Source organism: Haliotis rufescens, unplaced genomic scaffold, assembly GCF_023055435.1.
Source record: "Haliotis rufescens isolate VD_foot unplaced genomic scaffold, xgHalRufe1.0.p SCAF_18, whole genome shotgun sequence".
Lineage (NCBI taxonomy): Eukaryota > Metazoa > Mollusca > Gastropoda > Lepetellida > Haliotidae > Haliotis > Haliotis rufescens.
Genome location: NW_025963868.1, coordinates 2,196,541 through 2,210,283, shown reverse-complemented (window position 1 = coordinate 2,210,283; position 13,743 = coordinate 2,196,541). Strand labels below are relative to the sequence as shown.

The following is a 13,743-nucleotide window of genomic DNA, read 5'->3' as shown; positions in this document are numbered from 1 at the left end:
CAACTTATTGTATGATATCTAGACTATACCAATTACATCTCTGGGTAAGACCGTCGGTTTCAAATGGAATTTCCGTGCATTTGATCTTATGATCTTAACGTTGCTACAATCGACGCCGCGGCACGTTCGGGGTCGACCATTTAATATTCTAGGTGGTGGGATTGTTTAAAAATAGAATTTGTCAAAAACAAAATGAAAAACATGTCCACGGGCTTTACACAAAACAAAATGAACACCCTGGTTGTCTGAAATGTGAAATGTGTTCTGTGAGAAAGTTGAAATTCGGCTCCATTCACATACGTTGAATTGAATCGACCACCGAAACATTGTCCTGCCTCCAACACAAATGCCAGAATATCAAACGGTGGGCGCCTTACAAGACTTGGCCGACCATGCCACTATGAAATATAGATTAAACTATTACTAGTAGTATCTCAACCAACTGCTGCATATTTATATCCATGTTTCAGTTTCTCATGTACACGATGTTCTGCTGAGATGAAGGTGAAGGTCATGAAGGATGTGACGTCATACTCAATGCTGCATTATTGGTGCTGATTCTACACTGTTTCAAAGACACTAGTTTAATATGAACTTAGAGTTAGTTCCCTAACACGGTAGTTGTCATAGCATTTATCCACCAACTGAATACAAGGAGCAACGGTTCAGTTAAAGTTAATCATAGATTTTGAATGTAATCCGGTAGTCCCTAATGTCACTAAAGAGGGACTATGCTCGATTATGAGATTTTGAAGGTATTCCGGTAGTCCCGAATGTCACTAAAGAGGGACTATGCTCGATTATGTGATACCCATGTTCAGTCTCTGTCCAGACGTAATAAGTGCTTGAGTGGTAGTATCACATTGTCTTTGTATAATTGGGGAAAGCATGCGTAGCTTGTGGACATCCTGTAAAATGAGTTGGTAGACTCAAGGCTTCAGGAACTTGATTGAGCTGCAAATTTCCCGTGCCTTGTCCCCCTTTAACATTAACGAAACATGCTCATTGTTGAAAGCGCTATATGTTGTCTCAGGTCAATATGGCCATGGCTGGAACATTATTGTCTCTCGTTTTGTGTTTTAAGGGTTTCAGTGTTCATTCATTTCTCGAGTTTTGAATACAAAATACAAGTTGAAGTCGATTTTCGACCAAAAGCGAATGCGTTAAGTTGAAAATGAAGATTACAGAAATGTACATCAAATAATGTTCAAACATACTGCCGCCTAACGCAGTATTTAAGACATATGGATAGTGGGCCATGTCAGCTGGTGGATAGTGGACATGTCAGCTGTCGGATGGTCGAGATATCACTTGATGGATAGTGAACATATCAGATGGTGGATAGTGGACATATCAGCTGGTGGATAGTGATACATGTCAGCTGGTGGATAGTGGACATGTCATCTGGTGGATAGTGAGACATTGTCATCTGGTGGATAGTGGACATAACAGCTGGTGGATAGTGAGACATGTCAGCTGGTGGATAGTGGACATGTCATCTGGTGGATAGTGAGACATTGTCATCTGGTGGATAGTGGACATAACAGCTGGTGGATAGTGAGACATGTCAGTTGGAGGATAGTGGACAAGTCATCTGGTGGATAGTGGACATAGCAGCTGGTGGATAGTGAGACATGTCAGCTAGTGGATAGTGGGCATAGCAGCTGGTGGATAGTGGACATAGCAGCTGGTGGATAGTGAGACATGTCAGCTAAGTGATAGTGGACATAGCAGCTGGTGGATAGTGGACATCGCAGCTGGTGGATAGTGAGACATGTCAGCTGGTGGATATTGGACATAAAAGCTAACGGATAGTGAGACATAGCAGATAGTGGATAGTGGACATAGCAGCTGGTTGATAGTGAGACATGTCAGCTGGTGGATAGTGAGACATGTCAGCTGGTGGATTGTGGACATGTTATCTGGTGGATAGTGGACATGTCATCTGGTGGATAGTGGACATGTCAGCTGGTGGATATACACACGTGGGAAGCCCCAGGTTCGAGTCCCTACATGGGTACAGTGTGTGGAGCCCATTGTAGGCGCACCAACCGTGATGCTGCTGAAATATTGCTGATGGCGTCGTGAATCCTAGATCACTCAATTACGTTTTACATAAATCAGGGGATTGGGACCCACTACGACTGGCGGTGAAGTACACGGTGTTAAAAGGGCATGATGGTCCACTTGGAAATCTTAATTATTAAAGTTACAGAAAATATTATAAATAGGATAACAACTACCTATTTATCTTTTTATGACTTGCCAGTTTTGAACATATGGTCAGGCACAAAATTATTGCCCAAATGAACACTTCTGATGAATTTCAGAAGAATATAAAAAAGTGTTGGGAAGTTATTAAATAATTCAGTTTCAGTTGATCAAAAGAGACTTTATATCCCGAACCTTCTAATTCTATTGGCCATTATCGGTTCGCCCCGATTATTTTTCTAGGTTTGTCAGCATCATACCTGTGCTCATGGGTTTCACCGAAGTAGTAAACGTCTGAGACCTGCATCACTTCGGGCTTTCCTCCCACATTAAGCTGAGACACCGCGATACAACTGTAATACTGTTAAAAGCGGCGTTAAACCCAACTCACTCACTCATTCACTCATACACTATTGGCCATTATACGTGTTCTGTTGTATAGATGTGTGATTGGATAACTAATAAAAGAGAGCACGTGTTTGATACACCAGACACAGATTGCCCGCTCGGCAGAAGTGTCACAGACACTCATGGATGACTCCTCAGGGCCACAGGGACTCACTGCCATTTCGTGTTCAGTATTGTTTTTGACATATTTACTATACAGATATATTTATTTAGTGTCATGTTCTACAACGTGTAGGTATTTGTCCCCTCGGGCAACATGTTCTTGGAGACAATGATCATCACGTGGGTATCATACCAGTAATACTTATTCATGTGCGCAGATATTGATCTGACGATATATCTGTAAATGATTGAATTCATTATTAAAAGAGGAATCGTCTTCATTCGTTTATATCTTTGTTGATCATAAACATGGAATCAACTCACACGCAGATGCCTTTTCTGAGCAGTAAAGCTGGGATTCATTACAAATAACTGACTATCCGTGAAGATCCGGGTTAGAATAGCTCTTCAGCAACTCATGCTTGCTGTAAGAGGTGACTATGCCTGTCGTAAGAGGCGACTATCAGGGTCGTGTGATCAAGCTCTCTGACTTGGTTGATGCATGTCATCGTATCACAATTGCGTGGATCGATGCTCATGATGTCAATCAGTGGATTGTCTGGTCCATACCCGATTATTTACAGACCGCCGTCATATAGCTGTAATATTGCTGAGTGCGGCGTTAAACAACAAACACACAGCGACAAAAGCTTCTGCACAGGGATATAGCAACCCTACTGACTGTAGTGGCAAACAGCTACAGCACAGGGATATAGCAACCCTACTGACTGTAGTGGAAAACAGCTGCAGCACAGGGATATAGCAACCCTACTGACTGTCGTAGGAAACAACTGCAGCACATGGATATAGCAACCCTACTGACTGTCGTAGGAAACAGCTGCAGCACAGGGATATAGCAACCCTACTGACTGTAGTGGAAAATAGCTGCAGCACAGGGATATAGCAACTCTACTGACTGTAGTGGAAAATAGCTTCAGTACAGGGATATAGCAGCCCTACTGACTGTAGTTGAAAACAGCTGCAGCACAGGGATATAGCAACCCTACTGACTGTAGTGGAAAAATAGCTTCAGTACAGGGATATTGCAGCCCTACTGACTGTAGTGGAAAACAGCTGCAGCACAGGGATATAGCAACCTTACTGACTGTAGTGGAAAATAGCTTCAGTACAGGGATATAGCAGCCCTACTGACTGTAGTGGAGAACAGCTGCAGCACAGGGATATAGCAACCCTCCTGATGGTAGTGGAAAACAGCTTCAGCGCAGGGATAAAGCAACCCTACTGACTGTCGTAGGAAACAGCTTCAGCACAGGGATATAGCAACCCTCCTGGTGGTAGTGGAAAACAGCTGCAGCACAGGGATATAGCAACTCTTCTGACTGTAGTGGAAAATAGCTGCAGCACATGGGTATAGCAACCCTACTGACTGTAGTGGAAAACAGCTGCAGCACAGGGATATAGCAACCCTACTGACTGTAGTGGAAAACAGCTGCAGCACATGGATATAGCAACCCTACTGACTGTCGTAGGAAACAGCTGCAGCACAGGGATATAGCAACCCTACTGACTGTCGTAGGAAACAGCTGCAGCACACCGATATAGCGACCCTAATGACTGTTGTGGAAAACAGCTGCTGCACTGGGATATAGCAACCCTAATGACTGTTGTTGAAAACAAACATTATCACAGTGAACAGAAGGCCTATCTGAGCACAGTGTCCAGTCTCAACACAAAACATCGTGAAGTGAAGCTTCGAAAATACAGCAGACAGGCGAAGTGTTTGGACATGACTTTCGTGTCGAGCAAGCACTTCAAATGCATGGCTTACTGCCACCAGTGATCGGACGAGCTGAGTGAGTGAGTGAGTTGGGTTAACGCCTATTTGAACATTATTCCATTTATATCACGGCGTGTCAGCTTAATGTGGGAGGAAAGCCCGAAGTGATGCAGGTCTCAGACAACTTACCACTTCGGTGAAACCAGCGAGCACGGGTATGATGCTGACAAACCTAGAAACATTTTCGTGACGAACTGGAATTGGAACCCACAATCATAGGTTTCTGGCGTGCCCAGGAGACGCAACTCGACACAGCAAATTCCGGCGCCATGGACGACTGGGCCACCCGTGCCCCTCGGACCAGCTGAGGAGATGGTGTTCATCAAGGAAGGTAACGCGGCATCTCCTTTTCAGAGCCTACTTAGTGACTGAGTGAGTATGGTTTTAAGCCGCAAGTGGCAATATGCCAGGTCCTTGGCGTAACGAGCGAACGCTTTAACCGCTAGGCTACCCGACAGCCCCTGATATATTAGGAGTGAAAAGGCTAGCAAATGATACAAACATGTATGGCCCATGTAACAGTTGACGCATTTCAATAAACAATCTATTCCAGTTAATTCCATTTTCTATTAAAAACAGTTATATGTTTCTGTTTTGTATTCAGCTTAACAAATATTCCTGCAATTCTAAATGTTGATAAAGAATAACCTTTGACAATAGAAGGATAGACATAGAGAATCTCACCCGAGCGTCTTTTGATATATATCAATGAGTGTTGATATTTATTAGATCAAAAGACACGAGGGTGAGATTTTGTTTATCATCCAACACCATTCTTCCAACTTTTTCAGTTTGTAGACAGTAATAAGCAGTGTCTAGTGTTATAAGTACTGCTAACAGCTTCAGTAGCAGTGCCTTCAGTGATGTTATTTGATTGTGACGTCATAGTAACGAATGACGTCACAATGATCTGCAAAGCATTGTGAGGCAGTTTCATTGCAGCGATATCTACAATGTACCATTATTAAATTTTCGTTGTGTTCATTGAAATTCCTGTATTCTGATTAGCTGATTTGGTCACGTGTTATTGCATTCATTTCAAAATGAACGTAAAAAATTAAGCCACGCCGACCGAGGCGCACTACTTTTATTACTGCGGAATGTCGGGGAATCCCAATATAACGGTCGAGGGACTTCCCTTTCTGCTCAAGTGTATCATCATGCACAGGAAATTTAGCGACTTTCATGCATATTCATTGTACAAACTACCCTTTGAAACCGAAGGCCGAGAATGAATGAAACAGCAAACGTGCAGGCTCGCTCGCCTGTTTTTTCCCGCTCGCCTCGGTTCAACTTTCATGTCTTCGGGTTTCATTTCTAACTAGCATTTTTCCAACTGTGTTTCGGCGGTAATTGACCATGTTATCTGAAACAGCCGCCTTCTCCCGGACATGTTTCTTCCGGTTCGTTACAGTCTGACTGTTGCAGTTCTTTTCGCCTCTTGCCCTAATTGACAGGTTTCAATGAACATTATTTTGATTGGCTACTGACTGTGTAGGCGTGTCAAGTTATGTGCATAAATTAAACGATCGCCTGATTCATGTCACGCCACAATATTTATTCCTACACCTGGAATGTTTATCAATCTCTTCATTTGTGTCTGTTTTGATAACTGTTTTTGGTTAAATTATTGTAGATAAAACATGTTTTACGTTGTCGAATTTAATGATAAGCATTGACTGTGTATTTGTTTCGGTTCCTTGAGGTACGAATCGAAAAACCGATATGCAAACTTTTGTAAGAATCCGCTACATTCATTTTGAGAGCATTGCAAGTTTTCCTGGAATGTGCGCATTAATATGTATTACGTCATTTGGACAGTGACAACAGTCAATATAGTTCCAACTGAAACCTGTTTCGTGTACAACATATGTTCAAAACAACAATTGCCTACACAAATTGTTTCTACTTGCCTTTCGCGGTAGTCCATCGGCTAGAGCAACTTTCCTTTCTAAAAGGGAATCTACACTCACCCTAATCTATGCAAGGTCACGTTTGTTTGGAGTCTGCATGTCCTGTCATAACGTTTCGAGTGCACTCAGCTGTACACGCAGCGACAAGGTAACAATTCGGACATATTTCGGCCAAATCCATCTGTTTAAATTTTGGGAAAATGTTTCAAGCCGCAGAGGTCTACAAGCACAGATATGGAAACTGATCCCGCTAGACTAGTGTCCTCGAATTGTTTCGCAATTTATATCTCCAAAGATTCCGAAACTTGTAAAATGCCTTAGCTACGTCACAGTTAGACACTGATTTTCAATATATTATGCAAGTAATTATTCCAGATTCCCAATGGTTAATTCTGACTGGATCGCCGAATGACAAGGGCGACGCAATGTTTCTTTGTAAACATTAAATGTAGTCCCTACTTGACCTTTGATATTTTCATCTCTATTCGCATATGACCCCAACTGATATCGCTTTTATACGTTGGCTTTATCCTGGCGAGAAACCTAAATGTGTCCACGCTATGATGAAATAAATATTGTATCAGTATCAAGAGTGGTATATGTTGTGTTATGCGTTCCGTGTTTGGTTTTATACCACGAGCCGGACATGTTTAAAGCTGCCATTGTAAAAGAATTGAAAATTGATGGAAAACAGCTGTTCGATTGAGCTCTCTCATGTGCTTCTCACGTGATTTTCACTGACTCGTAAGCAACGTGCAGTTTTTGCTCTGTAGTGGGGTGTGTGGGATTTATTCTCCAGCTCTGAAATCCACGTGCAGCCTGTGTTCTTCGTGGCGGGGATTTATTCTCCCGCTCAGGTATTTATTTCCCGGGATACATTGTATTTTATCCAGATCACGTGAACCAGTCAGATTTCTAATTAGTACATTAAGATCAGTAGAGTCTATTTATTTTCTCTGTATCTCATTGCTTTATAAAGATAAAGCGACCAATTGTGTGAAAGTAAGCAATCTAAATTGTTTAACAGAAATGTTAAAGAAATTGGTATTGACGAAGTAATATTCAGGGATATACTTAAATCTTAATATGGAACGAAATGGACTTATAAGAAACTTATATTCATCTTCAATGTCATTCAGGGCGCATTATTGACAAATGCGATCCACCACGTGGGTATATGAGGTTTTATCGAAAAAAAAAATTGTCCCCGAAAATTCTTGAAAAAACTTGAAATGTATTTTGCAGAGAAAAAAGAATTTGGCTCAAAGTTTTGATTAAAACAAGTGAGTAAGTGAGTGAGTGAGTGAGTGAGTGAGTGGGCGGGCGGGTTGCTGGGTTGGTGGGTTAGTGAGTGAGTGAGTGCCAAGTCACAGAGAAGGGGCCCGGGACGCAAGAATATTATACATGGGATGTACAAAGAGACAGCAGCCATGTTTGTATTCTGTTAGTTATTGACCAGAGTGCAGCCATGTCTCTGAGCTGTTAGTCGACCCGTGTCTTAAGCAACTTCAGACAGTGAGTAAGAATTGTTTTAAACCGGTTTTAGCGATACTCTAACATCAGAGAGGGGCATCAGAAATGAGCTCACACATTGTACCCTTGTGGTGTCTCGAACTCGGGTCTTCGGTGTGACGAGCAAAGTCTTTAACAATGAGGCTAGCCCCACCACCACAATTTTATACAATAACAATAAACCAGCAAAATAATGCATAGATTTATACTTCAATTCGATGGCTCGTAATTTTGACACGATGACTTGCCTCACGTTCATTAGCATTCGAGAAATAGATATGAAAAACATGAGCCATGTCTTCGTCATACGCTCCTTAACTGACACCAGTCTTTTAATATTGCAGTGTACTATTCGCCATACTCACCAATGATGTACCAAATACGTACATACGAAATACACGCAAATAACTTCCTTGTCTCGAAAGGTCATGATTGCAACCTTATTAGTTACTAACAGTAAATAGACTTGCTTGCACTCTGATCAGTGGCACGTACGGCTGCATCTTGGTCAGTGACTAACAGTAGAGAGACATGTCTGCATGTCTGCTGATCAATTTAACTATCGTAACTGATTGATATAAGGTTCGAAGAAGTTGATTCGAAATGTTGAACATTCAAGAATATAGGAACAAAATATTCTGGAGAATAAAGAATGCAATCTCTATCGTTTCCATTTCAAATGTGAAGCACTTTTTAATTAAAGTTCAAAATGTATCTTTCTTTCAATAGTGATAGTTCTAAATAGTTCATGTGTCTTTGCTTTGAAGTTTTCAATATGAACTCATTAGGAACTTTCTTGCGTGAAAGCCGACTTGCCAGGCCCCTTCTCTGTGATTTCTCACTCACTCACTCGGTGTAGACGTAGGTCGGGGCTCGCGATAGCAATCACTGGGTCGCATGCTGCAGACTCGGTTTCTTTATCAATAAGCACACAAATGTACCTGCAAACCCGTGTAGTAGACAGCATGAAGGGTTTATGAATGCCAGTTCAAGCTGTGGCACAAATACGTCATATACAACACATGTATGTGCAGTGTATACACCTTGTCGGAGAGATAATGGTGGCAGGCTTCGCTTGTGCTGAATACACGGAGGGTGAAGGACTACATGTACACATTTTGCTCCAGTATTGGAAGTAAGTACACTGTTTTACGGGACGTCATATCGACAATATCAAATTCACCCTTTTATTGAAACTATGGAATCACCCACTGGTTCATATAACGATATTTTCAGTCAGTCAGGATCTCCCCCATCCAGCATGTATACTGATGGTAATAAAAAGCGGAACGACTTTGACGGGGAAAATGATTTTCATAGGACATGGTCAGCGATGTTTGACAGAATATACCATTTTTAAACATGACTTAGTGTCTGGAGAGTGTTTGACGTCACATCATCTATTAAACAAACGCTGCAGATAGGCACACGTGAAAGGCCTTGTCTCGTGAGGGTTGCAAATTGTCTGACATTGTAGTTACATTACAGTGCCTATACACTATAACTTGTGTCCAAACTGCGTTAAACCATATTCACTTAACTGACTGTGCATAATGTGGCATAACCAGTATAGAGCCTATCTGCCATGCAATACATTTCCACAACACACCCCGCCTTGCTCCTACACAACCATATATCGATATATCTCTATACACATCCCGCCTTCATCCTACACAACAATATATCGATATATCTCTATAACACACCCCGCCTTGCTCCTACACAACAATATATCGATATATCTCTATAACACACCCCGCCTTGCTCCTACACAACAATATGTCTATATATATCTCAGAAACATTCCAAACAGTGCTTTTACACAACAATATATCGATATATATCTCAATAACATACCATGCCTTGCTCCCATACAGCAATGCATCGATATATGTCCATAATATACCCAGCTTTGCTAATATACAACGATATATCGATATATGTCATAACATACCCAGCTGTGCTTAAATAAAACAGTATATCGATATATCTCCATAACAAACCTAGCTTTGCTCCAAATACAACACTAAATCGATATATGTCCATAATATAAGATACCCAGCTTTGCTAATATACAACAATATATCCATCAATGTCCATTCAAATAGACAACGTTGCTCCTATACAACAATATATCTATATATGTCCATGACTTACCAATCTTTGCTCCATCGCAACAATATATCAATATATCTAACAAACATACCCAGCTTTGCTGCTGTGCATAAGTATATCGATATACGTCCATTAAAATAGACAACGTTGCGCCTATACAACAATATATCGATATCTGTCCATAACATACCCAGCTTTTCTAATATACAACAATATTTTGATAAATGTCCATTGACATAGACAATGTTGATCCTATACAACAATGTTTCGCTGTATGTCCATAACATACCCAGCTTTGTCCCTATACAACAATGTATCGATATATTTCAATAACACATCCAGCTTTGCTCATATACAATAATATATCGATACATCTCCATAACACACCCCGCCTTGCTGCTACACAACAATATATCTATATATATCTCAAAAACATTCCAAACAGTGCTTTTACACAACAATATATCGATATATATCTCAATAACATACCATGCCTTGCTCCCATACAGCAATGCATCGATATATGTCCATAATATACCCAGCTTTGCTAATATACAACGATATATCGATATATGTCCTAACATACCCAGCTGTGCTTAAATAAAACAGTATATCGATATATCTCCATAACAAACCTAGCTTTGCTCCAAATACAACACTAAATCGATATATGTCCATAATATAAGATACCCAGCTTTGCTAATATACAACAATATATCCATCTATGTCCATTCAAATAGACAACGTTGCTCCTATACAACAATATATCTATATATGTCCATGACATACCAATCTTTGCTCCTTCGCAACAATATATCAATATATCTAACAAACATACCAAGCTTTGCTGCTGTGCATAAGTATATCGATATACGTCCATTAAAATAGACAACGTTGCGCCTATACAACAATATATCGATATCTGTCCATAACATACCCAGCTTTTCTAATATACAACAATATTTTGATAAATGTCCATTGACATAGACAATGTTGATCCTATACAACAAGTTTCGCTGTATGTCCATAACATACCCAGCTTTGTCCCTATACAACAATGTATCGATATATTTCAATAACACATCCAGCTTTGCTCATATACAATAATATATCGATACATCTCCATAACATACCCAGCTTTGATCCTATACAACAATATATCGATATGTGTCCATTAAAATAGCCAACGTTGATCCTAAACAACAATGTATCGATATATGTCAATAACTTACCCAGCTTTATCCCTATAAAACAATGTATCAATATATTTCAATAACACATCCAGCTTTAACATTAACATGAGCGACATTGCTCCCCTCTCAGGTATAATCAACTACGTCTCCGAGTCATACCATCCGATCCATGAAGTCGCCTCGTACGTCGAGCATAGGTTGCTGGGTAATAATTTTGACCCCTTACCACTGCTCCCTATAAACGATGTTGATGTATAAGGAGACCATGTGGCAGTGCGTGGCTCTGTGTAGCGAAAAGTCAAAAATATATATAGGGAGTTAGTGGTGATGGGTATTGGCCTGAAGTTTGTATTGCAATTTACTGCAATAATGCTTCTTGTATTGCGAAACGTACCACAATATGTTGCATGCATTCTTTCATCTGTAATTTGTTATGAACCTGAATAAAACAAACGTTCCACGCGTTAGTTAGACACCTTCGTATTATGAGGGATATTGCTATGGTTACAAAGCGTTATATACAGGAAACTAACACAAATAGTTTCTTATTTTCGTCATAGGAAAAACTCGCTTATTAGTTAATTTCCGTTTGAGTTGTCACCAGTGTAAAATCTTCCACCAAGATGATATGCCTGATTTTGAAAAACACAATATACCGGTATTTTCCAAACGTATTATGGTGCGTATTCATTGGTAACTCATATCGTGGTATACCGGTATATCGGAAATATCGCGCAACTCTAGGGCGTAGGACAGACACACCATTACAGGTAACGCAGGTAAAGGCAAATTTGTCATGAAACGATGTCATCATCTGCAATGTAAAATACACGAAAGAAAACAACATCATCAACCAGACAACGTCTAACAGTTTTACTACACTGTCTAGACCGTGTCTAATGGTGTATCCACATTCTGACTCAGCCTTATTCGTTATCCCCTTCTTTAATATCATTCGTCCGTGATATGTAATGATTCTGTTTGCCTAACGACACCTCACACGTTTGTGTAGCATGTCTCAAGATTGACACAGCACATATTAAACTCAGCTTAATCAAACAGCTGTTTTCTGTCAATTTTCAATTTGTTTCAATTATTTTACAATGGCAGATTTTAAACATGTCCGACTCTCGGCATAAAACCAAACACGGGACGCATAAACCAGATACACCTCTCGTGATACTGCTACAGCTTTGAATTTACTTAACAGTACGGAAATAACGACTGTGAACAACAAACACTCAGGTGTGAACAACCTCGTCATGCGTCATGCGTCTGCTGCTTAGTGTGGGCGTCTGAAAATCCAAATAGGATTCTCAATAAAAGGTTAAAAGGTATTTTGCATACACGCACACAAATGGACAGAAAGAGAATTAGAAACGGACCCAGAAAATACACGTACAAGGAACATTATTCAAATATTACAGAACTCTATGTGGAGTGATTCATCACCGTAGAAGATCAACTTGCTATCTAAGAGTATATTGTCTCCTGCATAATGTCTGTATCAATCAATGTGAATGTTGCTAAAAGTGGCATAAAACCATTTGTACTCACTGTCTAAAGTTGCCTTAGACATGGGACGACAACTTCCTCTCCAGTTAGACGTTCGCAGCAGTTCAGAAGGAGTAACCTTCAACTAAGGTTTATTTTGGGAAAGAAGAGTGGGAAAATCGACTGTTATCTCTTGACTCTTTAAGCACTACAGAGAACTGACAGTGAATTGGAAAATGGGCTCGTTGAAACATCAGCTGAGAATTGTCCTTTGTGTCATCTAGTTGCTGGAACAGATCATGATAGCATCACAAACATGTTTTTGAGAATGATGAAGAGACGCACCAAAGTTTTTGGCGTCATACCAATAAATAATCGAAAATTTAGGTCTTATTTTGTCTGTAAATATATTGTCTAATTTGGTTAAGGAAGGTATCTGTCATCAGTTGAAGAGTAAAGACTGTAGATATGGTCGGCGGTAGGGTACATTGCAATTGACCTGCATCGAATCGTCAAGACACTTTTTTCCTCACTACTCCGTACTCCGTTACTGCTTGGAATACCATGAGAAATGTCTGTATTTCAAATGATCACAGGAAACGATGGCATATAAAAATGAATGACGCTATTGTTATTTATCGTTTTTATTACATACCTAAATGTTTATTCTGTAAAGTATTTAGTTCGCAATGCGTGAAGGTACATTTCCAATCACCTTCAAGAAATCTTGGAGCTCACGAAGGATAAGCTTCATCTACTTTTATATGAAGCTTAAGTAAAAAAATCATCGAAAGGTTCATGTATGTTCTGACCTTTATCACGGAGTTCCCTTGCACATGGTTTCAACACTATTTCATAGTGATTCATAAACATGCTTAGTTGGAATCGTATAGTCAACTCATTTGTGCAAGTCTTTCTTATGGTCATGGAAAATGTTTTGTCGGTTTTTTTTACTCTACATGAAAACTGGAATGTGTGTAGTGCTTGAGTCCATGTT

At 40.1% G+C, this 13,743-nt stretch overlaps 1 protein-coding gene across 3 annotated transcripts in view; it reads left to right on the top strand.

The window, feature by feature from the left end:
• LOC124120175 (calpain-9-like) overlaps positions 1-2,998 on the top strand; it is a 49,413-nt gene extending 46,415 nt beyond the window's left edge. For all 3 annotated transcript variants that reach the window (XM_048398120.1, XM_048398122.1, XM_048398121.1), the window contains one exon: positions 471-2,998. In XM_048398120.1, the coding sequence (XP_048254077.1) occupies positions 471-497 (27 nt within the window). In that variant the 3' untranslated portion in view covers positions 498-2,998. The remainder of the gene's footprint in view (positions 1-470) is intronic.
• The last annotated feature ends 10,745 nt before the right edge of the window (positions 2,999-13,743 follow it).